Source organism: Monodon monoceros, unplaced genomic scaffold (genome assembly GCF_005190385.1).
Source record: "Monodon monoceros isolate NGI ecotype Baffin Bay Population unplaced genomic scaffold, NGI_Narwhal_1 Super_Scaffold_14, whole genome shotgun sequence".
In the NCBI taxonomy this organism is placed as follows: Eukaryota; Metazoa; Chordata; class Mammalia; order Artiodactyla; family Monodontidae; genus Monodon; species Monodon monoceros.
Genome location: NW_021703770.1, coordinates 64094433 through 64121009, shown reverse-complemented (window position 1 = coordinate 64121009; position 26577 = coordinate 64094433). Strand labels below are relative to the sequence as shown.

General features: G+C 37.2%; 1 protein-coding gene, 1 long non-coding RNA gene, 1 other non-coding gene and 1 pseudogene across 3 annotated transcripts in view; 2 read left to right on the top strand and 2 right to left on the bottom strand.

The window, feature by feature from the left end:
* Positions 1–19096, top strand: part of MCMDC2 (minichromosome maintenance domain containing 2) — a 36718-nt gene extending 17622 nt beyond the window's left edge. The window contains exons 10-14 of the mRNA XM_029222932.1: positions 5288–5454; positions 5969–6148; positions 8985–9127; positions 12762–12871; positions 18603–19096. Coding sequence (XP_029078765.1) covers positions 5288–5454; positions 5969–6148; positions 8985–9127; positions 12762–12871; positions 18603–18769 — 767 coding nt within the window. The 3' untranslated portion in view covers positions 18770–19096. The remainder of the gene's footprint in view (positions 1–5287; positions 5455–5968; positions 6149–8984; positions 9128–12761; positions 12872–18602) is intronic.
* Positions 19097–19993: 897 nt separating this feature from the next.
* Positions 19994–20433, top strand: LOC114895523 (annotated as a pseudogene).
* Positions 20434–21782: 1349 nt separating this feature from the next.
* On the bottom strand, positions 21783–25017 carry LOC114895486. Its single transcript, XR_003793564.1, has 5 exons — positions 24649–25017; positions 24068–24335; positions 22425–22545; positions 22119–22187; positions 21783–21942 (listed from the first exon to the last, which is right to left on the bottom strand). It is a non-coding gene; the product is annotated as an uncharacterized LOC114895486 (long non-coding RNA).
* LOC114895741 lies at positions 22258–22340 on the bottom strand. The gene has a single exon (XR_003793636.1). It is a non-coding gene; the product is annotated as a small nucleolar RNA SNORD87 (small nucleolar RNA).
* Positions 25018–26577: the final 1560 nt, after the last annotated feature.

The window sequence follows — 26577 nt, the reverse complement described above, 5'->3', positions numbered from 1 at the left end:
ACCGGCAAGAATGTGCAGCAATACTCAGGGCACATAGCATATTGCCTCTTCCTACAAGAGAATGCAGAAATAGACCCACACTAGTATGCTTACTTGATTTTTTTTTAATTTATGTATTTAATTTATTTATTTTTGGCTGTGTTGGGTCTTTGTTGCTGTGCGTGGGCTTTTTCTTGTAGCGGCGAGCAGGGGCTACTCTTTGTTGCGGTGCGAAGCCTTCTCATTGTGGTGGCTTCTCTCGTTGCGGAGCACAGGTTCTAGGTGTGCGGGCTCAGTAGTTGTGGCTCGTGGGCTCTAGAGCACAGGCTCAGTAGTTATGGCTCGCGGGCTCTAGAGCGCAGGCTCAGTTGCGGCGCACGGGCTTAGTTGCTCTGCGGCATGTGGGATCTTCCCGGACCAGGGCTCAAAGCCGTGTCTCCTGCATTGGCAGGCGGATTCTTAACCACTGCGCCACCAGGGAAGCCCTGCTTACTTGATTTTTGACCACAGCATCAAAGCAAGAAAATGGACAAAGGAAAGTTTTTTCAACAAATGATAGTGGAACATCTGGCTATATATATGGAAAAAATTAATATTGGCTCATACCTCACAACTGTATACAATAATTAATTAAAGATGGATCATAAACCTAAATGTAAAAACTAAAATTATATAGCTATTAGAAGAAAACATGGGAAATCTTCATGACCTTAGGGTAGGCAAAGATTTTTTAGACAAAACCCAGAAAGCAATAAACAGAAAATAATTGATGAATTGGACTTCATCAAAACTAAAAAGTTATACACATCAAAAAGGCCATTTAAAAAGTGAATAGGCAAGCAAAGAAAAAGAAAATAATTGCAATACATATATTTGACATAGGACATACACCTAGAACATAGAAACAATTCTAACAAGTCAGTAATTTGAAAAACAAAGAACCAGACAGCCTACAGAATGGGAGAAAATATTTGCAAAGGATGTGACTGACAAGGCTTAATCTCCAAAATATACTACAAACAGCTCATACAACTCAACAACAACAAAAAAAACAGTCCAATCAAAAAATGGGCTGAAGACCTCAATAGACATTTCTCCAAAGAAGACATACAGATGGTCAACAGGCACATGGAAAGATGCTGAACATCACTAATTATTAGAGAAATGCAAATCAAAACTACAATGAGATACCGCCTCACACCAGTCAGAGTGGCCATCATTAAAAAGTCTACAAATAACAAATGCTGGAGAGGGTGTGGAAAAAACGGAACCCTTCTACAGAGTTGGTGGGAATGTAAGTTGGTGCAGCCACTATGGAAAACAGTATGGAGGTTCCTCAAAAAACTAAAAATAGAGTTGCCATATGATCCAGCAATCCCACTCCTGGGCATATATCCAGACAAAATTATAATTCAAAAAGATATTTGCACCCCTATGTTCATAGCAGCACTGTTCACAATAGCCAAGACATGGAAACAGCCTAAATGTCCCTTGACGGATGTATGGATAAAGAAGATGTACTTTGTCAATACTACTCAGCCATAAAAAAGAATGAAATAATGCCATTTGCAGCAACAGGGATGGACCTAGAGATTGTCATACTAAGGGAAGTAAGGCAGACAGAGAAAGACAAATATCATATGATATCACTTATATGTGGAATCTAAAGTATGATACAAACGAACTTACCTACAAAACAGAAACAGACTCATAGACATAGAGATAAACCATAATGGAAAAGAATATAAAAAAGAATGTATATTTATGTATATATTTCTGTACAGCAGAAATTAACACAACATTGTAAATCAAACATTCTGCAACTTAAAAACACATACACACAAAGGACCCAGCAAAAAAATGGTCTAAAGACTTAGTGACTTCACAAAGGAATGTATACAAAATGACAAATAAGTGCATGAAATAGTGCTTAATATCATTAGTTGGATATTGGGGAAATGAAAAATAAACCACAATGAGATACCACTACTTACACATACTAGCAGGTGCTGCTTCATGGGTGGGGAATAAGTATAGCTCCCCCTAGAAGAGCCTGGCACTTGGTTAAAACTCTACTGTCACCATCTTCAAATTTTAAATGATTTTAGGGCTTCCCTGGTGGCTCAATGGTTAAGAATCCGCCTGCCAATGCAGGGGACACGGGTTCGAGCCCTGGTCCAAGAAGATCCCACATGCCACGTAGCAACTAAGCCCGTGTGTCACAACTACTGAGCCTGCGCTCTAGAGCCCATGAGCCACAACTGCTGAAGCTCGCACGCCTAGAGCCCGTGCTCCGCAACAAGAGAAGCCACCACAATGAGAAGCCCGTGCACCCCAACGAAGAGTAGCGCCCACTCGCAGCACCTAGAGAAAGCCCGCGCACAGCAATGAAGACCCAACACAGTCAAAAATAAGTAAATAAATAAAATTAATTTTTATAAAAAGAAAATTTTAATGATTTTATCTTTGAAGGTGTTTTGTAAGGAAGACAGTGGAGCTTCAACGTGAGCAGAGGGGATACATCCATGCCTGTGTCCACCATGCCTTGCTGCCCTTTTCAAATAGCATTTGCGATCACTATGAGGCTTGTTAACACAATTTGTAATCAGTTTGATTCTTGCTGGACTCTCATGCATTGTGACTACACTGCAATTCAGTGCCCATGTTCCATTTCAAAACATCTTCCGCTGAGTGAGATGGGGAGCTGATAGCCCCAAGGAGGCCAAGCTTTCCATTTGAATCAGACTTGCTTCTGTAATAGGCAGTTGCAGTCTAAGAAACACAAATGACCGAGGAACCCCATCATATCCTTTCTTACTTGGCTACTTCCCTGTATTTGCCAACCTCTTACACTGAAAATGATAATATAGGAGGGAAGGGAAAGATAGGGCAACCCGTTGTTCCTTTTCCTTTTAGTCCTTCCTTACTCATCAGTAGAGAGTGCTGGTGAAATGTGTGAATATCAAGAAACAAATTAAAAACAGTTTTGTGCAAAATAAAAATATTTCCCCTGTTCTGATAAGAACAAAAATACATAACTGTGTATTAATACTTCCTACAAAATACTAATGATGCTGCATATGAGTTAAATGCTCAAATATTTGTATTTAAGACTGGAATTGTACAATATAAATGGTAAAATTCATGTCAATAATTTAAAATTTTAGTATTAGACTGACAGCTACTTCTATTACATTTTTTGGTAATAGCTTTATTGAAGTATAATTTGCACACCATAAAATTCACCCACCTAAAATGTACAGTTCAGTGGCTTTTTGAATATTCACAGAGTTGTACAACCATCACCACTATCTGTTATACTTTCAGAACATTTTCATTACCCCAAAGGAAACCCTGTACTCATTAGCAGTCACCCCCCATGCCCCCTCTCCCCAGAGTTCCCGGAAACCTAATCTGCTTTCTGTCTCTATGGATTTGCCTATTCTGGACATTTCATATAAATGGAATCATACAATTTGTGGTCTTTTATTACTGGCTTCTTTCACTTAGCATAATGTTTTTGAGGTTCATCCATGTTGTAGCATGTATCACTTCATTCCTTTTTTAAAAAATATTGATAAAATACACAATGTAAAATTGACCATTTTAACCATTTTCCAATGTACAGTTCAGTGGCATTAAGTACATTCACAATGTTACACAATCATCACCACTATCCATTTCTAGAACTTTTTCATAATCCCCAACAGAAAGTCTGTACTCATTAAACAATAACTCTCTATTCCCCCCTATCTCTAGCCCCTGGAAACCTCTATTTGACTTTCTGTCTCTATGAATTTGCCTCTTCACAGAATCTCATTCCTTTTTATGGCTGAATAATATTCCAATATATATAAGGGATTTTATATATATATATATATAATCACTTAAAAAATCATTCATCTGTTAATGGACCCTTGGGTTGTTTCTACCTTTTGGCTATTATAATGCTGCTATGAACATTGGTGTAAAAGTATCTGTTTAAGTGCCTGCTTTCAACTCTTTTGCATATACACCTATAAGTGGAATTGCTGGATCATGTGGTAATTCTATGTTTAACTTTATGAGGATCCACCAAACTGCTTTCCACAGTGGCCACACCATTTTACATTCCCACCAGTAATGCACAAGGGTTCTGATCTCTCCACATCACCCCTATGACATTTTATAAGTAATAAAATATTCTTAAAAGAAAAAGCTTTATATAAAAAAAAGCATTTTCCCCTGCTTTTTGAATAAGAGGCCCATATTTTCATTTTACATTGGACCCTACAAATTATGTGGCTGGCCCTGGCTACTAGAATGACAAAAATTAAAAAGACCAACAACAACGGATGTTACCAAGGATGTAGAGAAGTTGGAGTTCTCATATATTGTTGATGAGAGTATAGAATAGTACAACCATTTTGCAAACTGCTCTGGCAGTTTCTATATAGTTAAATATATATTTACCTTATGATCCAAAAGAAAAATAAACATGTATACAAAAAACTCTTATCGTGAACGGAGAGAAGACTAATTTGAGAAATATTTGGGAGATAGCATCCTAGGAATAGAAATGAATCCATAGATTGAATGCTTATAAGGGATAAGGGGAGGATAGAAAGGAGAATGGGATGTTTCCACATTTTTTGTTTGGGTTTTAAGTGGATCAGTGGTGATTCTCCTAATTGTGAGTAATGCACAAGAGCCATTTGAGGAGGAGAAATGATGAATTTGGTTTCTCACATGTTGAATTTGAGATGTATTTTCTCCTAGTCACTCCTACTTAGATGGCCCACTTTCTATTATTTTTTTTGGCACATAAAAGAACATTGTTGGGGACTTCCCTGGCAGTCCAGTAGTTAAGACTCCACGCTCCCAATGCAGGGGGCGTGGGTTCGATCCCTGGGCAGGGAACTAAGGTCCCACATGCCGCATGACACAGCCAAAAACAACAAAACGAAACAAAAAAACCCCCAGAACATTGTTTAATTTCAGCCTCCCTTGTAAGCCTGCACTACCTGCACTATATGACCATTCTCCTTACTCTCTGCCTATTCCTCCCAATTCACGATTCTAGCTACATGCTTTGGACTGATGATACTCATCGTCAGGGGACACATAAACATTCAAATGTTTTTCTTTCCTTCTTCTTTTTTATGGCAGATCCTCTAAGTTAGCCATATCTTGCAAAACAATCAAATTTACTTGTGTTTTTACTATCCAAATTTAGACTGTAAAATTCTGTATAATAATATTTATTAATTTATAGACATATAGACCAAAGTGAACTTAAATAACAAATGGATAATGTCTTTTGACTTAGCTGTGGAAAGTAGAAGCATCACAGTATACATATCAGGAAAGAAGTTTGGGGATGATATGGATCAGCAAATGACTTTTCCAGTTCAGTGCAGTTTTTGGTCTTTTGTTGATATGGATTCATCTTCAAGAAGAAATGTACAGAAAACCAATACTCTAATTGGTCAGATGGTAAAGTATAAGTGTATCTTATTGTTAGAGTGTTGTTCAGGGAATTTAGTCACAGATTTTAATCTTAATGTTTTTATTGTTCTTAATGTTTTATTATTATTTCTGTGCTTAATTTCTATACCTAATTGGGTACTAGAACTAAATAATGACACAGTTGTTTGAAAATTTTCAGTTTTTAGTCATGCAAAGCAGGTGTCTGCTCACTATAAATTATTATTTGAATAGGTAGTGGGAGAGGCTTTAATGAATAATGTGTAAGAAGATACTCAGTAAAAAGCATTTTAGAAAAATTTATTATCACAAAGTTCCCATGCTATTTGGGAATCACTTTAAATAATAATTAATAATAACAAATAATAAAATAATTATTACAATTATAGTTTCATAATTTAATTAATATTATAATAATATAATTCTAATAATTTAAATAATAATTCTAAATAATAGTTAATTTGAAGTGTTTATGAAAATGCCAGTGTTTAATATTTGCCTTTTACATTTTTGTTTGATGTAGGATTGCAGTTTGATTCCAGCTAATCTCATAGAGGCATTTGGATTATTGATTAACTGCAATGAGTCATCTCCTTGCCACCCACTTCTTCCTACTGTGCAACATACTTTAAAGAAAGCCATTGATCCTGAAGGGCTGCTTTATGTAGCTTCTAAACAGTTCACAACTGAAGATTTTGAAAAGGTAAAAGTATGTGCTAATGTTTCTCAATGTAAATAAAACTCCCTTTGAACATTTAATTTTCCTTATTTAGAATTCTTTTATTCTAATTTGCTTCCAGCTTTTAAGCATTTTAAGGACATTGTATAGAAAAAATTTAGGCTTATAATTAAACTAGAAACTGTAAGGACATAGGGACTTCACTGGCCATCCAGTGGGTAAGACTCCATGCTCCCAGTGCAGGGGGCCCGGGTTCGACCCCTGGTCGGGGAATTAGATCCCACATGCATGCTGCAACTAAGACCCAGTGCAACCAAAATAAATAAATAAATAAATATTTTTAAAAAACTATAAGGACATAGATATTAAAACATTGAGTTTATTCTTTGAACCACTGAGCAAATCACCATAGCTTAAAGCATTTCCATGAAAAGATTCAAAATAGAATATTTCTATAAAACATTATGTTGAGAGGCTTTATAAGTATACAGCTTTCTACATTTTACAGACTGTTCAAAGGGAAACTATATATGAATGCCTGCAGAGTTCTGACTATAGGGGATATCTCTCATGACTCACAAACCCATTTATTTTAATGTCCTGACCTGAAAACACGTGTGGTATGTTCAGAGAACCTGAGAGTAGATGATGCAAATTTAGTAATGCTTCTCATAGCTATTAAAGGTAGTCAGGTATTTACAAGTGAAGCCCTTTTAATATTAACTATTCAGAAATCTGTCCACAGTAGAGTTAAAGTATCTGTGTAGGATAGCTAAAAGGCATGGAATGTTGGGAAGTGGGAATCCATGGGTCATTAAATTTTTTGTTCATACCTGCCTTCCTTGTAGCCCAAATTGCATGGATAAAAGGTTGAAAGGTGAGGTGGATTTAAAAATGAAATATAAGCATAATTTATTCACATAAATTAGAACAGAAAAAGAATAATATTTATGATAAGGTCTTTTTGTTTGTTTTAGTATATTAAAAAAAGTAGTCTCTAGGAATTGGGATACTAAATAATATAGACACGCTAATGACCTGGAGAAATTTTTGCCCAGTTTTTCCCTGAAAGATAAACAAAAAAAATCTATGGATTTATTAGTCAGGCATTTACTGAATACTTTATATATTTGAGCCTCCTTCTGTTCTTTTATATTCTCTAAGAAATGTACATTTTTCTTCCTTAAATAGTTTATTATTTAACTGAGATATGAAACAATTAGGGACAACTTAAGTGCTAAGCTGGGTGGTGCTGACTATAAGTATTTCATGAATTCAGAAAGAAAGATATCAAGTAGAATGCAAGAGTTAGGAAGACTTCAGGAGGCGGTGAGATTTTAGTTGGGCCTTAAGAAAAGGTAAGATTTAGATGACAGGAAGGATGGGCATTCAAAAAATAAAAATAGGAGCAAAGACATAAAGTAGAGATGAGTATAAATGGAAAACTGTGAGAAAACCTGCCCGACTGGAGCAAAAATTGTATTATGAAGTCATCAAAGTAGGTAGTTCTTGCAGAAGTTGACAACTGGAGGCTAATGCTAACTCCCAGTGCTGCACTCTCAGTAGCAGGGACAACGGGTCCTTTACTGAAAGGGGATATAGATGGCATATCACTGTGCCCCCATAGCATAAAATCTAGAGAGAGCTACCAATGTTATTAAGAGTTTTATTATTATCCAGTTCTGAAGGCCTGCAGGGAATTGTGGAGTATAAGGAGAATAAAGACAGGACATATCCAACCCAGGACATATCCAGATCTTTTTAAAAGGTTATATTTAAAATATAGATATTGGGACTTACCTGGTGGTGCAGTGCTTAAGAATCCGCCTGCCAATGCAGGGGACATGGGTTTGAGCCCTGGTCTGGGGAGATCCCACATGCCACGGAGCAACTAAGCCCGTGCACCACAACTACCGAGCCTGTGCTCTAGAGCCCATGAGCCACAACTACTGAGCCCGTGTACCACAACTACTGAAGTCCACACGCCTAGAGCCAGTGCTCCGCAACAAGAGAAGCCACCGCAATGAGAAGCCCGCCCACCGCAACGAAGAGTAGCCCCCGCTCGCTGCAACTAGAGAAAGCCCGCGCGCAGCAACGAAGACCCAACGCAGCCAAAACTAAATAAAAATTTATAAAATATAGATATAATAGTTAATAGCAACATTTTATTACGGGTGATTTTTCCTTTTGGTTCTATGACTTGACAAACCAGAAAACAACACAGATGCTGAAAAGTCTGGAAATGATGTCATAGAATAAGGACTTAAGGAACTAGGAATCACTCAGAAAGAAAAAAGCACAAACCTCAGAGAAAACAGTGATAATCATTAAGTTGAAGACTTATTCTCTACCCAAAATCTTACTGAATCTCTAAGACCTACCTTTATAGTAGTTAACACAGTACATTTCTAGTGTTTGGTTGTGTTCTTTAAAAGGAAGGGAAGGAAGGAGGGCATGCAGCTCTAGGGCCAATGAGAGATAGTCTGATGGAAGTAAACTGTCAGAGAATTAGGCTATTCAAAGGGAAATGAGATTCTGAGGGAAGCTCTCTCCCACTAAAAGGCTGTAAGTGAGCCTTTGTTCCACTGGAAGCAAAGATCTGATCGTCATTCAAGTACATTGCACAGAATATTTCTGTACTAAAAGGGAGGAAGAGATTATTCTGGGTAAACTGTGATATTCTTTATAAGACTATGATTTAAAGTGCTCAGTGACTTTGGGATGGCCCCAGATATTTAATCAATTTTGTTGTAAGTAAAACATGCAAACTTAAAAATAAATGACAGTATACTTTGGATTTTTGTAATATAGGTTCTATAATAAAGTTTGAATCTCTTAAATTTTCACACTTTCAATTTAGCTGCTTGCTTTTGCAAAGAATTTGAATGTCGAATTCAGCTTGGAGGCAGAAAGAATGATTCATGGCTATTACCTAGCAAGTCGCAGAATCAGAACAGATTCTATATGTGGATCAAAGCTGTCAGCATCTGCATTAAAATATTTGTAGGTATTCAATTTTAAAACCATTACTAACCTTCAAATGATGTGTTTTATTAACTGTCTCACTTGTTTTTTCTGTTTGTTTGTTTGATTGCTGGTTGGTTGGTTTATAATATACCTTGTTCCAAAAGAATTTAAGGTGACAATAATTCCTTCTGTTGTAGTATTGCATCATTTGAACCTCCAGCAGTTTGTTTTCACTAAATTAATTTTTATTGGATACCCTGTATCAGATATGTCTGAGAAAAATGCACTGAATTCAAATGAAAATGACTGTTTTTTAAAATGGGGCTGTTTACATTCTAGATATTTTGTAGTTGAACCTAGAAAAAAAATTAAGTATATTGTTCCTTGTACTCTTATTATTATTTAAGTGTTAACATCTGTAACACTTTTTAAAATTTTTAATTTATTTTAATTATTTATTTATTTGGTTGCACCAGGTTTTAGCTGTGGCAGGCGGGCTCCTTAGTTGAAGCTCATGGGCTCCTTAGTTGTGGCATGCATATGGGACCTAGTTCCCTCACCAGGGATCAAACCGGGGTCCCCTGCATAAAGAGCTCGGAGTCTTAACCACTTTGCCACCAGGGAGGTCCCCTGTTCCTTGTACTTTTAAATACTTTAGTACACTCATGTATTATTGTTCCTTGAAAGGTTTTTTTTAAACTAATTTTTATTGTAAAAGTAAAGTACAGACGTACTGAAAGAAAAGTCTAAAATAATGAGTAAAGTGCCCTGCTAACCCTACCTATTACTATTCCACTCCCTAGAGATAATCACTGGCAAGAGTTTTTGTGTATCCTTCCAGATATTATTCATTCAAATACTAGCGTATACAAATATGTAATTTAAATATGTGATGTATATCAAATACATATTTTATTTGACTATGTTATATATTTTAGATGAATATGTTATTTAAATATATAAAAATATTTTTATAATATATAAATCGGTATATACCTATATGGATAGATATTCTCTTTTTGCCCAAATGGAATCATGCAGGTATACATATCATGATGTCATACTATCAGCGCATAAAGAATTACCTCATTCTGTTTTAATAGCTGCATTACAGTTTTACTATGTTGTCATATGGCTGTACCATAATTTAAACAGTCCCCTGTTGATAGACCATTACTTTATTTAATATAGATTAACATATAATCTCAACCAAATTATGAAGTAGGACCAGGGGTAAAATAATCCATTAAATAAATAAATAAATATCTTTTTATGACTGCAATACAAAATAAGACAAGTGAAGGACTGATAGGTTATGACAAGTATAGGACTATAAGAGATAAATATGTTCAGTTAATTTCTCCAACTGTATATTTATCTTCATAGAGCTAAAAAATTGCTAAAGATAGGGCAAGGAAGAAATTAATTGTGATGTTTTAAAATGGTAAACAGAATTGTATAATGCTTTCAATTTTCTGAAGTAATATTTCAAATATTCAATACTCAAAGCTTAAAAGGTTTGAAAGTCCTATTTTCTCAATGCTTTTTCTCTGTAGTAAAAAGATATTTTTTACTTAAACTCACATAGCCTCAGTTTACATTTGACTGTACTGATCCAAGAATAAAGCAGAGTTAATTTTGATATGACAACTCTACTTTTTCCTATTTTAGAAATAAACATTAGAGATGCAGATGGGTTTTATGAAATAGCAAAGTAAATGAAGCACTACTCAGAAGAGTCATAAACCTTGACTTTTTCTCCTCCTTCTATAGACAGGTACCTAATAACACCAGCCTTGCTTTTCTAGAGAAGTGGAGCTGAACAGTGCTCTTTTCTTTCCTTGAAAGGCTGTATTCATATTCTGTCCTGGTCAACAATTTTAGAAGAAGCTTGGGTGAGGACATCAGGAACATGATAATCAAATTTGTAAATAAACAACTCTGGAGAGATCTTCACAGGCTCAAATTATGATTTTAGTCTAGCAAGAAGAAAATTAATAGGACAAATGTAATGTCTTTTTTTTTTTTTTTTTTTTACTTTTGGCCTTGCTGTGTGTTTGTTGCAGCGTGCGGGCTTTTCTAGTTGCAGCTCACAGGCTCTAGAGCATGCGGGCTCAGTAGTTGAGGCATGCAGGCTTAGTTGTGGTATGTGGGACCTTAGTTCCCCGACCAGGAATTGAACCCGGACCCCCTGCATTGGGAGCGTGGAGTCTTAACCACTGGACCACCAGGGAAGTCCCTGTAATGTCTTTAATTAAGTCCCAACCTCCCTGGTATAAGTGTGAATACATTGGAAAGGGGTGATCTGGCTTAATATGAAGAAGATTTGAGATTTCATTATTTTTACATATAATATGAGTAAGCAAGGTAATGTGGCTGTAAATAATACTGTGATTTGGGGTTGTAGTAATAGAACATAGTATCAAGAGTGAGAAGATGCTAATTCTGCCCCACCTGTACCCTGCTGATCAAATCACACCTGTAGCACTGTACTGAAAAGGAATATTAACCAAATCTGGTCACAAGGAGAATAGCCAAGATGACAAGGGGCTTGAAAATTACGTCACATGACATATTAAAAGAACTAGGAGGAACTTTCCTGGCGGTCCAGTGGTTATGACTCCGCGCTTCCAAAGCAGGGGGCACGGGTTCCATCCCTGGTTGGGGGAACCAAGATCCCATATGCTGCGTGGTGCAGCCCCCGCACCAAAAAAAAAAAAAGAACTAGGAATATTTATTTTGGAGAAAATAAAGCATGGAGCAACTAGAAAAGCTGTCTTTGAATATTTGAAGAGCTGTCACATTTAAGAGATATTAGACTTGTTTTGTAATCCCAGAAGACAAAACAGAGACCAGTTGGTATACATTGCAGTGAAACCAATTTCAGCTTACATTTATATAATCTTTGTGGGTGAGTCCCAAAATTTTCAAATACCTTATTTGAAATCACAATAACCCTATTAATTATTATTATCCCCATTTTATAGCAGAGCTTCAAAAAATCTCAGAAGTTAAATGATTCATACAAACTCACACAGCTAGTAAATTCTAGAGACATAACCCAGGTTTTCTGATTCCCACATCCAGCAATCATTCAAGTACATTAAAGCTAGCTTAAAAATAAAAAATAAAGGAATAGATTGCCTCATGATTCCTAGTGAATCCTAGGTGAAGTTCAAAAGGGACCGAATAATAAGTAGCCTGGGATGTTGTAGAGAAAATTCAGTTACATGATGGGATTTGAAATTTGCTCTCTAAAATCTCTTCCAACACTGAAATTTCAAGATTCTATGAGGACTTCAAATGGATTAAGAACTAGGAGAAAACACGAAGGATGTGTCTGTAAGAGATATTTAGTTAGGTTAATTTTTCCAACTGTGTATTTAACTGAACAGAACTTGGGGAGGGTGGGGTGTAGAATAATAAAGAAAAGCCAGGATAGAAACCAATTTTTTGATAATAAGTCAGGATACTTCCTTGTTCTGCAACAGTCTGTTCAACTTGGTAGGAAAAAATGCTTTGAAAAGAAACTAAAATTTTTTTTAAATAAGAATATGCTGATATTTAAGGTGTGGCTTATGCTTACACATATCTTGGTTTGTTCCTGCCAAAATATATATTATCTTTATAATATCAACATATTTTGATTGGCATCAGTTTTCTTTTTTAGAGTTTCCCTATCTGAAGCCCATGCTCGACTGAACCTAAGGAATAAAGTGCTTAAAGAAGATGTACTTATTGCAGCCTTATTATTTGAAACATCTCTAACATTGAAATATGGTAATCTATTAAGTTATTAGTGATCACTACAAATAATTATATTTAAACTTGAATATTCTTAATCTGGTAAATTAAGATGTTACATATATTTTAAACAATATTTTAAAGAATAATAAATTTCTACCACGTAAGTCCTGTTTGAATTTAGTAATTATTTACAGGTAGTATCATTATCTGGTATCAAGTTCCTAATTGTGCATGATTGTTTCTATGCTTGAACTTTTGCATTGCTTAGAGAATTCTGAAAAAAAAGTATGACACATGAAATGATTTAAAATTTATCTTCCTTTTAAAATAGCATGCAACATTTAATTGTCAAGCAATCCCCCAGAATGGAGTTAGACCCATAGCCAAAGAAAATGTGATCATCTTGCATCACCACCTTCTCTCAATTGCTAGTTATAATACTGTGACTATAGCATTTAATTATTTGAAATCAAAGGAGCTTATCATGGTTTTGCTAATAAAAACATAAAGGGGCTCTTAAAGGTAAGAGTAAAGAGAATTATCCTCACAAAGTTCTTTTTGAATTATATGAGACATTAATTTCGATGAGATTTACCATCCTTCAAACCAAACTTTGGTTCTGCTAACCTAAAACAATAAAACAGCCAGTTATTTTATCAGCAAAACAGTTTTATTCAGGAACAGGAAAGAATTGCAATTCAGGACATTGCAACTATGGTAAATCACATGCAAGTCTGGTAAAGCAAAGAAGAAGCTCTTCTGTAGAGGAGAAGTGGAGTTGGGAGGGTTGTTATAACAGAAAGTCCATTGGAGGAAACTGGGAGTTCCAAGTATAGTGGCTTTTCATTGGCTGCGTTGTGACAGTCTCTCTTTAGTGGCGCTATTGCCGGGCAAGGAGAAAATCTTTCTTCCTCCTGCTGGTGGTAGTAAAGTAGTGTGCAAAAACCAATAGTTATGCAAAAACCAATAGTTACCTCCTGCTGGAGATGCAGGGTATGTCTCTTCCTGTTGAGATCTGTATTGATGTTTAGAGGTACATGCATGAGAGCTCCCCCTTCTGGCCTCCCGACTCTATTTTAGTGAGATTTTTACTTTATTTCAGTTCCAACCCTGGGAGTGAAAGGATGTATTAACACTGACTTTCCTGTATGTATATGTTTAGTGTTTAAATTTGCTTCAGATTCAATTTATATTGTAATAACTTTTCACAGAGATCCGTTAGAACATTAGAACTTTGTTCTATAATTATCTAAATCAAGAATTCTTAACCTAGGATCCATGGATACTGAGAGAGTCCTAGGGGCTTGTGAATCCCTAAATTATATGTAAATTTGTATATGCATGTGCTTTCTACCTTTTTGCTTAGGGAGAGGAATCATAAGGTTTTTTTATTTAATTTTATTTTTTTATACAGCAGGTTCTTATTAGTTACCCATTCTATACATATTAGTGTGTACATGTCAATCCCAATCTCCCAGTTCATCCCACCACCACCACCCCTGCCACTTTCCCCCAATCATAAGTTTTTTGAAGTATGTTTTAGAGTTTCATAACCCCCAGAAAAGGTTAATTATCATCCTGAATTAGTTTTACCTACCAAAAGAGAAAATCGCTTGTTCTCAACCAATATTAAATAAGAAGGATATGTATTTTTGTTTTTAACTTGCTTTATCTTTACCTTCTTATTCTATATTTTAAAATATACTTGATAAAATATAAGACATTATTTTACATACCATGAAGAAAAAATGCTGCCAATTTTACTGTGACATGCTATCACCATCAAAATTGTTAAGATACAACTAGATTTCAGTAAGAAGACAAAAATGTGTCTCTTTGAACTTAGAAACTGTGGTATTATAATATTAAGGACTCCTGTGACTGAATATGGCTATTTTCACTTGATAACTATTTTCTTGAAGCATATAAGAAAGCTTTTGTTGAGAGAAATAAAACTATATGAAGTTTTTATTCCTTTAGTTACTTTTTGTTTTCATAATAAGTTGCAGTTAGGTATATTCTTTTTCAAGTCTTAGCAAAACAATGTTAAGAGCTCCTTAAAATTTACTTTAAACATAGCAGGAAAATAATCCCTACTCAGGGACATTTTTCTTGGATGCAAAAACCAATAGTTACATTTATGAACTAGATTTAGGAGTTGGGCAGTGGGGAGAGGGAAGAATTAAGGAAACTCTCAGGTTTCTGCCTTGAGCAACTGAGTGGATCATGGTGCCATTTACCAAGACTAGGAAGAAAGAGAAAAAGGTTTGGGCTGGGGCAGGGATCAAATTATAGATATAAGTTTGAGACATCCTACAGAGATATCAATAGACAGATATAATAATCTGGAGTTTAGAAGAGAGTTCTAACCTAGAAATACAATTTAGGGATCATCAGCACAGAGATGGTACTCAAAGCCATGGAATGATGAAATCACAGAGAGAGAGACTATACGGAGAACCCCAGGACTGCCTTTGAAGAATTCCAATATTTAGAAATGGAGTTGAGGAGGAGGAACTAACAAATGAGACCAAGAAGCAGTTGTATTATAGAAGCCAAGAAAGAGAGTGTTTCAAGAAAGGAGTGTAGTGGTCAACTGTATCATGTGTTGCGAGTTTGAATAAGATTAGATTTGGCCATCTAGAGGTTGTAGGTGGTCGTGATTAGAACTATTTCAATGGAGTGGGGATTCAGGTGGGGTAGGAAGTGAAGATATGGAGACAGCACATATAGACAACTTTGAGAAGTCTGACTATGAAGATGAGGAAAGAAATAGGGTATTAGCTGGAGAAGGATGTGTGTTCCAGGAAAGGATTTTTTTTTTTTAAGATAGAAGATAATAGCTCATATGATGTGCAGTAGAAAGTAAACTAATGAAACTACAGAAAGAGGGGAAGATCAAAGGTGTAAAGTCCTTAAAAAGGTGAGAGGGGATGGGATCCAGAGCACATATGAAGGTAAAGGCCTCTTATAGAAGAGTCACTTCATTTTATAGGAGGGAAAACAATGGATACAGAATCAGGTAGGTCTGTAGATTTGGTCTTTTACTCTCCACAAGGTCAACAAGGTCATCAGCTAAAAATGAAAGGTTTGAGGAGAAAAGAATGGAATGTAATAGTCATTGCGGGGTGGGGGGCGGGGGGAAAGAAGAGCAAATGTGTTAGAGAAACTCAACAGGGTTGTCAGGCAGTGCAACTGACCATCTCAGGTTTCTGTGATTCATTTAAAGTGAAACCAAGCAATGCCAATTATGTGTTTTTCTGCCTAGCAGCCTGAATGCAGGCACAAGGTAAACGGCTGGGTTCATGCAGAGCTGAGGTTTTGATAGATGAGTGTGGCAGAGTGTTGCGGGGGGGGCAAGGGAGTGTGGGGACTGGCAAGGGAGGGACTCAAATTGGCTAAAAGAGGGAAGTGAATTGAAGGAAGCAGATTGGAGGTCTCTGAGATAGAAGACCTGGAAGCATAGGAGGTAGCATAGAGAAGAGGGACATTTGAACTCATGGTTTTGAAGTAAGTTTCTGGAGATATTAGTTTCCTCTGATTCTGGGAATGTGTGGTGGAGGTAGAGGGAAAAGGTCAGGACACTTGGAGATTGGCAGTTAAATGGGTCATTCACATGGAAATCGCTGAATGGCAGGTATTAGGGAACAGAGGAAAATTGTGAGCCAAGTACTGAGAGCTGATTGTTGACTTCACTGTGGAAGGGGTAAGGATGATAAAGCCCAGGTGGCACTAGGCATCAAAGGAAGAAAGATTTTTAACAAGAGGAAAGAATGGTCTGGAAGCCGCAAAGGTGCAGCAATTTAGGCACTGACTCTTTCTTGTGACACTAAGGTATGTGGGGTGTTTGAGAGCCACAAGGAAAGCAGTGTTCTCAAGGGACAGCAAGGTTTCAGGTAAGGTAAAGCAGTACAGGGAGCAGTCACAGAAGTCTGAGGCTACTTGTGTTTACTAATGACAGACAGCTCTAGGAAGGTAGGCACTGTCTGCTTGGCCAGCAGTTGTACTCCCAGCCAGTTACATTTAGATACTCATTTAGTGAATCAATGAAATAGAATTTAAGAGCTTAACTTCTGCAATATTAGTCAAAGGTTTGGTTTTGTTTTGTTTTTTCAATTGTGGTAAAATATACATAACATAAAATTTACCTTCTTAACCATTTTTAAGTATACAGTTTATTGGTGTAAGGGACATTCACACCAACTCCATACCTTTTCATTTTCCCAAACTGAAACTCCATACCCATTAAACAATAACTCTCTATTCTCCCCTTCCCCCAGCTCCTGGCAAGCACTATTCTACTTTCTGTCTGTCTGGACTTGACTTCTCTAGGTACCTCATCTAAGTGGAATCATGTTTGTCCTATTTTGTCTGGCTGATTTCACATAGTATAATGTCCTTAAGGTTCATCCACGTTGTAGCATGCATTAGAATTTCGTTTCTAAGATTGAAGAATATTCCGTTGTCTATATATATATATACCACATTTTGTTAATCTCTTCACCCATCAATGGACACTTAGGTTGCTTCCGCCTTTGGCTATTGTGAATAATGCTGCTAATGAACATGAGTGTGCAAATATCTCTTTGAGACCTTGCTTTCAATTCTTTTGGGTATATACCAAGAAGTCAAATTGCAGGATCTGTAATTCTGTTTAATTTTCTGATGAACTGCCATACTGTTTTCCTTAGGGGTTGCACCATTTTACATTTCCACTAACAGTGCACAAGGGTTCCAATTTCTCCACATCCTTGCCAAGACTTGTTACTTTCTTCTGTTTTATTTTGGTTTTGATAGTAGCCGTTCTTACTGGTGTGAAGTGGTATCTCATTGTGGTTTTCATTTGCATTTTTCTAATGATTATTGATGTTGAGTATCTTTTCATGTACTTATTGGCCATTTGTATATCTTCTTTGCTGAAATGTCTATTCAAGTCTTTTGCCCATTTTTTAATCAGGCTGTTTTCTTGTTCAGTTGTAGACCCCCTATCTGATACATGGCTTGCAAATGTTTTCTCCCATTCTGTGAGTTGCCTTTTCACTTTGTTGATTGTAACTTTTGATGCACAAAAGTTTTTAATTTTGATGTGGCCTATTTTATCTATTCTCTTTCATTGCCTATGCTTTTGGTGTTATATCATAGAAAACATTGCCAAATTCAATGTCATAAAGCATTTCCCCAGTGTGTTTTTCTAAGAGTTTTATAGTCTTAGTTCTTACATGTAGGTCTTTGATTCACTGAGCTAATTTTTATGATGTAAGGTAAGGAACCAACTTCATTCTTTTGCACATGGATATCACTTTCACAGCACCATTTGTTGGAAAGACCATCTTTTCCCCATTGAATGGTCTTGACACCCTTGTCAAAAATCATTTAAATATATATGCAAGGTTATTTCTCTTCTATTCCATAGATTTATCTTTTTATTGTTTCTCTACCTTCCAATACCTTCTCTCCTTACTTCTTCCACCTCCTCACATCACTATTCAGCTTCAGAACACTAATGGCTATTTCAATGGATGACAAATTTCTAGTTTCCAAACTTTAAAATTTAAATATCAATGTTTCTTCCATTGGCCCTGGTACCAGTTTGTGCATTTACTGAAACTGTTTCCTGGGTCTCATAATTTTTTTTTAAATAATAGCTATTGAAATACTCTATAGATCAGTACTTAATTGTAAAACTTTCACTATTTTGTTGAAAATATGATTTCATATTTAGCATTTTGTTTTTCTCATTTATACTTTTTCCTTCTTCACTTAGGGGCCGCTGTACTTTGTGTTGCTCCAAATGCAGTATTTCCATTTGAACTGTATAATGAAGAATATTTAGAGCAAAGGGATATCTATCTGACTCAGTGCCAACAACAGCTCCAACAGTTTATTGCCACATATGGACCTGGGACAGCTATCTTTGCTAGCGATGAATAGGCAATCTGAGGAAATTTTTCCTTCATTCCTTTTTAAGCAGTGGAAAAAAGTGTGAGTGATTTTGAAGTAATGCTTCAGGTAATCTTGTGTGTAGGGGTACATTAGAATGCCACCTTAAAAAATATAAAATATGATTTCTTCAAATTAATCGCTAATGGAATAAACACTAATACAAATCTCAAAGCCAACAGCAGAAATTTATAATTTAGGATAATCTTATTAAAAAAACTTCTGGTTAGCCCAGTGTACCAGTGGTCCACAGATTAAAATATAAAGAATGTTGCAAACTAAGCAATGGAAAAAAAAAAAAATAGTAACTTTTGTGTAGTTCCCTCTATTTGTCACAAGATGGCAATAACACTTTAAATATTTACTTACAAAGTAAAACCATTTTTTTCTTCATTTGTGAACCTGAAAAATTGATGAGTAAATAACAGCATTTATATAACCAGAAGCCTTCAATGTAAGGACTTTTCATGCTAGATACTGACATGTCTATTATGTTGTTTTAGAAGTCCTAATTATGGGATCAGGAAAAGCCCTGGAAATTTTCCATTTTTAAACCAGGTTAAATGAAAAGAAGTAAGTTCCATTGAATCAAGGAGCAGTAATTGGCTCCTTAAACCTAACTAGTTACAAGAAAGGTACCAAAAGCCAAAGAAACCAATTTGCAAACCGTCTTCATTTTTGGAGGGAAGATATCTGCTCTGAAAAGGGAGGAACACCGTGCAAAAATATACTTATCTTGTAAAATCCCCAAATCCTTGTTTTTATTTTCCAAAGTTTTAATTAAAAAGACAGTTCTACTCACTAAAAGGAAAATGTCATCACAAAATTGCCACCTTATTAACCAAGACACTGTCATGCATCAATTCATCAATTCTTTAGAAATAGGTACTTCATGGAGTTTAACATGAAGGCAGACAGCTCTCTCACTCTCTAGAGGACTTTTTAACAAGTCACTTACTACTTTCTTTCCTTGCAGTTAATTCAACAGTATTTACTGAATATCCACTAGTGCCAGAGACTATACAGTGTTGTTTTCAGAAGGCAAACCTAGTCTAAAAAAAAAATCATATATTACAAATTAAAGACCTTATTTTGTGGCTTCTTATATACTATATTTCAGTTTTTTGTTCTCTATGGGGTGAAGTCAAAACATGTTTTATAAAACTAGGATCCATAAAATAGCCCCCCATTTTACACTTAATTGTGCAGTGTTCAGATTCTGTTGATGAAATGAAAGGACTAGTATCAAACACTGGGGAGGAAAATGGTTTTCAAATGTTAGGCAAACACTGTAAGCACCCAGGAGGCCGCAGTAATGCTGGTGGCATGCATCACCACAGGAACAATTTCGACAAATATCACCCAGGATACTTTGGGAAAGTTGGTATGAGGCATTACCACTTAAAGAGGAACCAGAGCTTCTGCCCAACTGTCAACCTTGATAAATTGTGGACCTTGGTCAGTGAGCAGACAGGGGTAAATGCTGCCAAGAACAAGATTGGAGCTGCTCCTATCATTGATGTGGTGCAATCAGTTACTACAAAGTTCTGGGGAAGGGAAAGCTCCCGAAGCAGCCTGTCATCATGAAGGCCAAATTCTTCAGCAGAAGAGCTAAGATTAAGGGTGTTGGTGGGGCTTGTTTCCTGGTAGCTTGAAGCAACATGGTGGGAGATTCATTATATAAGTGCTTTTCAAAAAAAAATGTTGCCTTTGATGGGAAGTGATATTGCTGTACAATTTATACTGTTTGACTTACCATATTGAAATTATAACCTTGATAAAAGCAAGGAATTTATGTACTGTGGGACTCAACAGGGGAAAAGCAAGATTTAGCTAAATTTAAATCTTCACCTGGGTAGGATTTCAGTTGTTTTTGAATTCTTGTAAATTTGCATGCCCTGGACAGATTGGACTGTCCAGTCATTATTTGCCTTAATCTAGATTATTACTAATACTAGGATTAGGACAAATCCTAATTTGTCCTAAATTAATTCCCAAATCCTTTTTTCTTCACAAATGTAAAAGCAAACAAAGAATAAAATCAAAATTAAAAAATCTGTAGGTCATAGGTGAAACCTTTACTTATAATGGGTAATTTAAGTTGAGAAAATTTCAACTAGTTAACCCTTGAACACAGCTTTGAACTGCATGGGTCCACATAAAGGGTGGATTTTCTTTTTTTCAATACATACATACTACACTATACAATCTGCAGCTGACTGAATCAGAGGATGTGGAACCTTGGATACAGTGGGTGGACTATAAAGCTATACTTGGATTTTTGACTTTAGGGAGTGTTGGCGCCCCTAAGGGTCAAGGGTCAACTATGCTTGTTTTTCAGGAACAACAGCACGTTCTAAAGGGGAGGCCCTCATAGTTATTTAGTACGCAGTGATTAGCACCTCTCCAGAAACACAGTAAAGCAAGAAAGGGTATGAGAACTGGATGTACTAAAAAGTCTCCCCAGCTGCCCACTACCTGACACTTCAAAGAGAATCACTATCCACAGAGGAGCTAGTTACTGACAAGAATATACTATCCCTAAAGTATGTTAAAAACAAGTCTGACTACTAACTATGAAAATGAAGCTGTTTAGGGGCTTCTCTGGTGGCACAGTGGTTAAGAATCCGCCTGCCAATGCAGGGGACACGGGTTTGAGCCCTGGTCCGGGAAGATCCCACATGCTGCAGAGCAACTAAGCCTGTGCGCCACAACTAAGCCTGTGCTCTAGAGCCCGCGAGCCACAACTACTGAGCCCGCACGCCTAGAGCCTGTGTTCCGCAACGAGAGAAGCCACCACAATGAGAAGGCTGCGCACCGCAACAAAAGTAGCCCCTGCTCGCCGCTACAAGAGAAAGCCCACGCACAGCAAAAAAGACCCAACGCATTTATTTATTTATTTACAAATAAATAAATTTGTAAAATAAAATAAACTTATAAAAAAATCTTAAAGAGAAAATGAAGCTGTTTAAAGACCTGATCTATTTTAAAGAAAAGAGACTTTATTGCCCAGCAATTAAAATCATTTGAACTTATATTTTTCTACATAATTTATTGTGAGATGATCAATGTTAAATAAAATATTAATTTTTGTCATTTGCTTTAATTCATGTCTTCTTGACCAATTCTTCATTTTCCTTTCCAAAATGTTGTATGCCACACCTCTGGAAAAAAATCAGAAACCAACAGTGAAAATCAATCCATAATCAAAACTCGAAGAAAATCAAAACCTGACACACAAAGGCACCTTTAACAGGAAATGGCCTCAGCCCTTTGGAATTTATCAGGTACTTTCAAATTATCTCTAGATGTGGTTGCTTGATAAATCTTAATTACTTACTTGAGGCAACGAAGAATTTTTAAACACCACTGCTAAGGACTTGAACATTCATCTGCAGGTACTTATATGCTGAAAAGAACATTTCATCCATTTTAATAAAAAACTGCATTATATTTGAGTAATTCACATAATATATATTATTGGCATCTCAGTCTTAAATTATGTCTTCAAAGATACCCTCAGCTGGGTAAACGGCAAAAAGTAAGTCATCATTGTGCCAGTTACTAAACATTTTTGGTACTGTGCTTCAGGAACAATACCACAAACACATAAAAAAGCACACAATTTACATTAAACTTTTGGTACCTTGTTACATGCACAGCTGTCCTCCTGGTGGTTTTTTCACAGCCATCCTCTATGACAAGTTTTTGGAAAACATTTATCACAACGACCTTCTTTCATCTTCAACTCATAGGCTCTGTTGTACCTAGAAATTAAATATATTTCATCGTGAATTCTCATTTGTATTTGTATCTGTTTGTCTGGCATCTTATATGTAGTACGGTCCAGTAGGATTTTTTTTCCCGTTCTTATCAGGAGCCATTAAAAAAAAAACAACAAAAAAAAAACCTTGCAATCTTCCTGACTCCCAATCAAATTTATAATAAAAACTACTAACATTAAGACTATATAGTGGAGTCATTTTCTATCTGTTATTTAACACACCTCTGAAGGAACAAAAGAATGTGCTTGCTGCTTAATTATACTTTTTTTGGTAGTCAAAGTGATGAGCCCCCAATTTTAAATATCTATAATGACTTGAGGATGTGTTAGTCCTTTTGACCGGTTAGGCCCTAATACTTCCATAAATGATCTTTCCAAGCTGGAAATGGATTCATTAGCATGGGCAAAAATGATGGATATATTTATGATGCTCTTTTACTGTGGCAGTACAGATTTTAAGACATGATGGTCCTAATGAGTACCCAACCATTGCTTTTCTGCCTCAGAGCTTGACAAGAATGAGATGAGCCAGGTTAAAGGTTAGATATATAAAAACAAGTGTGCAGACCTCTAACTAAGAGCATTATTATGGCATATCTAATATAGTTTCAGAGCAGAGATACATTATGTTGACATCATTACTGGACACAGTCCTGTAGAATTAAGTCCCAAGTTGCCTGAAAGCATATTTATGTACTGCAAAGGGCATGGCCAGGGCCACAGATCATATCCTACAGAACCCCAGGAGGATAAATCATTGAACTGGACAGCTATTGGAAATGATTTATGAAGACATATCAAATGTTGGGCCTTGCAAGACAATTTATCATTTTCAAGTCTTGAAATGCTGAAATCTCTCACATAATATTAGGAACACATACTATTGGTTATAAATAATTCCAACTTGGAAAACTTCACTTTAATATATGATTCATGGCACTTCTGACAACTATTGATACATGAAAGTCCTATTTGTTTAAGGCCTAAAACAAACAAAGAATGTTTAGGGATATGTATGTATAATAAAACTGCTATCCACCCTACTCCCCTCAAAAAACCGAGTCTGGGAACAAAATCCCAGATGATGGGCACTTCAGGATGGAAGGCATGGGATAGGAAGGAAGGAAGGAAGGAAGGAAGGACTGGGATAGGGAAGCAAACAGATGTTATGGTATTGATAATATCCCAGTTCTTAAATGGATCAGTGGGCTTTTGTATATTTATTATGTTTAAGGACTTACATAATCAAAACTTTAATCAAACATTTATTTTGTAAAATTTAAAAAAATACCAACACTTAGCAATGAAAAAGTAGTATTCAAGCCGCTTAGGCCTCAAAAACGATGACTGTGATACCAAATATAAACTACCAGCCATCACATTTGCCTTGACAGTTAACCGTTGAATTGTTTTACATGAAACAACCTGTATTTCAAATTGGGGGGAGGAAAAAAACAAACAAACGTATGACGATACCAAGTCCCATAGACGAGGTTCATTTATACCTTTGCTTTTGAAGAGGCAAAAGTTCTTCCAGTCTCCCAGCTCTTGACCGGTTTCTTCTGTATTGTATCGGGAAATACACATCTCTGTGACCCGAAGCATCTAAGGGTATAGCCGGCATTTACAGCCTCAGGGCCTCCTATACTGTAGGGATTCTTCTCCAACTTCAATGCCACGTCTCCAGAGCATATTCACAAAGGAAGATCCGGGAACAAATGCCGACAATGCTCCACTGCGTCGAGAACTCATTGTTAGTAGGTAAACTGTGCTCTGTTAACAAATTTAAAAACCAATCACAAAGTCATGTCAAGGTTGTCTTGAGGCCTAAGATCCCTTCCCCCGCTATAGAACGTTTCCTTAAGGATAAATGAGCGCCCATTTAAGGGACCCTGAAACCATCTAGGCCGCACACAAAGCTTTACTGGGGATACAAAAGGGCTCCGGCCAAGCCACCCGCCGCGCCTTCCAGCCGCCTCAGAACCAAGTGAATCGCAGAAGGCCCTTACTTAGTTTGAGCTGAGAACAGTCTTAATCGGCGCTTACTAAGGAGAAGGGTCAGCTAAGACAGGTAACGGCTACTCACAAAATGCGACTGAGCAGAAGGCGCGGAGGAAAGCTCGAGGCTGCGTCAACTGGGGAGGCGGAGAGGAAGGGGCCTCCTGACATGACCTTGCGGCTGAGGCTGCGCCGACCGCTCCGCTGTGCCCGGCTGTGGACGGAGGGCACGGGGATGGAGGCCCCGGGCGCGGGACCCACAGAGCGAAGAGGCCCGAGGCGGACCCACGCGCTCTGGCTCGGAGCCAGGTTCCAGGCAGGAAAAAAAGACGAGGATCTAACACCGCAGGGACTGGTACTTGTCAGACTGGTACTCCCCCCCACCCCCTCAAAGAGCCCGGCGACAGGCCCGCAGGCGCTGCCGCCCCGCCCGCTAGGCCAACGGTTCCCGAAGCGCCTTCCTTCTCCCGCGGCCCGGCAGAGAAGAAAGCACCGCGGCCGGGAGGGGCGCTCGGCGCTCCGGCTCTGGCCCCGCCCCTTCCGGCTCTGGCCCCGCCCCTGCAGCCGGCGCCCTTCGGCAGCGCCGCAAGTTTACGTGGCCCGCAGAGGAGGCGCTTTGTGAATTTCCATAGAGGCTTTCGGGGCTCCTGAGGACCTCGCTGTGAGCTCTCCCCTTGAGTATGTAAGTGATTAGTCTACCAGTTTGTAATGGATCCAAGCAAGCAGAAAATGCTCTAAAAAGAAAGGGTCTCCCATTCTTAGTTATATTTGCTTGGTCTTCTACTTTCTCGGGTAGTTCAGTACTTTAAAAAGTGGTGGTATTGGACATCCCAATTTAGAGTAAGGGCATCTGGAATCGACCCCTTAACACACACAGAAGAACTAGTTACCAGAAAAAAAAGGAGCTGTTACATTTCCTCTATATTATAACAATAGATATTGTTACTAATTTGATTGATAGTAATAGTAGAGCGTTAAGAAAAAGCATTCATAAAGCAGTCACTTGCCTTGTTTTTATGAACATGTTATAATTTGCTGTTGATTTTGTGTTTTATTACGCTTGTTTCTCGCAATCACTGTATCTTGAGTCCTGGCTGCATAGCATTAGGCTTAGTGCTAGAGGAGAGACAGGCTGATGATCTTGTTTCCAGAAAGAATACATATGAAAGCATATAATTAAACAGTTGAATCCGTAAAAGACACATCATCCCTCCTGTATAAACTGGAAGTTGTTGACATATTTTAAGTCATTTAAAAATCAAAATGGAGTAACTATGGTTTCAGGCATTCAAAATTGAGCTGGGTGAACAGTGTTGGGTGTGGTTTCAGACATGTTCCTGCATCACTGAGAACTTCAGTTTTCTGCACTGTGTCAAACTCAGGACACCACCAGCTGTTTTCAAAACAGTATGTGCTAGCAGCTGCTAGCTGCAACCTCGTAGTCTCAAAGGTTACCCGCTACCTATGGCAGCTATGTAGTCATTTCAACGCCCAAACAATCCATGTTTATAGCAAGCACCCTTACTTCTTGCCAGCTCCAATCCTAATTCTTGACAAACAATTTATGTAATCTTATGGTTTTCTGCCTTTATGAGCTTCCCCCATTTTGTAGTATGGCAGAACACAGTTCAAGTGCTCCCTGGAGCTGTATCTCCTGGGCTGCAGTCCTAACACACCCCAAATAAACACCTCTTTATTTCAACCAGGTCTCTGTTCTTGGAATTCTTGGTTAACAAAATCCAAGAAATTGATACAAAATCCAGGGCAGAATATATTTGCCTCAAAGAAACATGGTGTGAAAATCTAAACCTAGCAAAACAAATTGTGATTATACTCACTTTATCAAAGAATTCATCTTTATGTGATAGGCTGGGACCTGGGACCCTTTAGCCCAGTGCTTGCACCTGAAAGAAACTATAAGGGACTAAAAATAACTGCATACTTGTGCAGTTGGGGCAATTATGAGTAATAAGATACAAATTGGCCACAAACCAACTGCCACTTCTGAGGTGCTGGG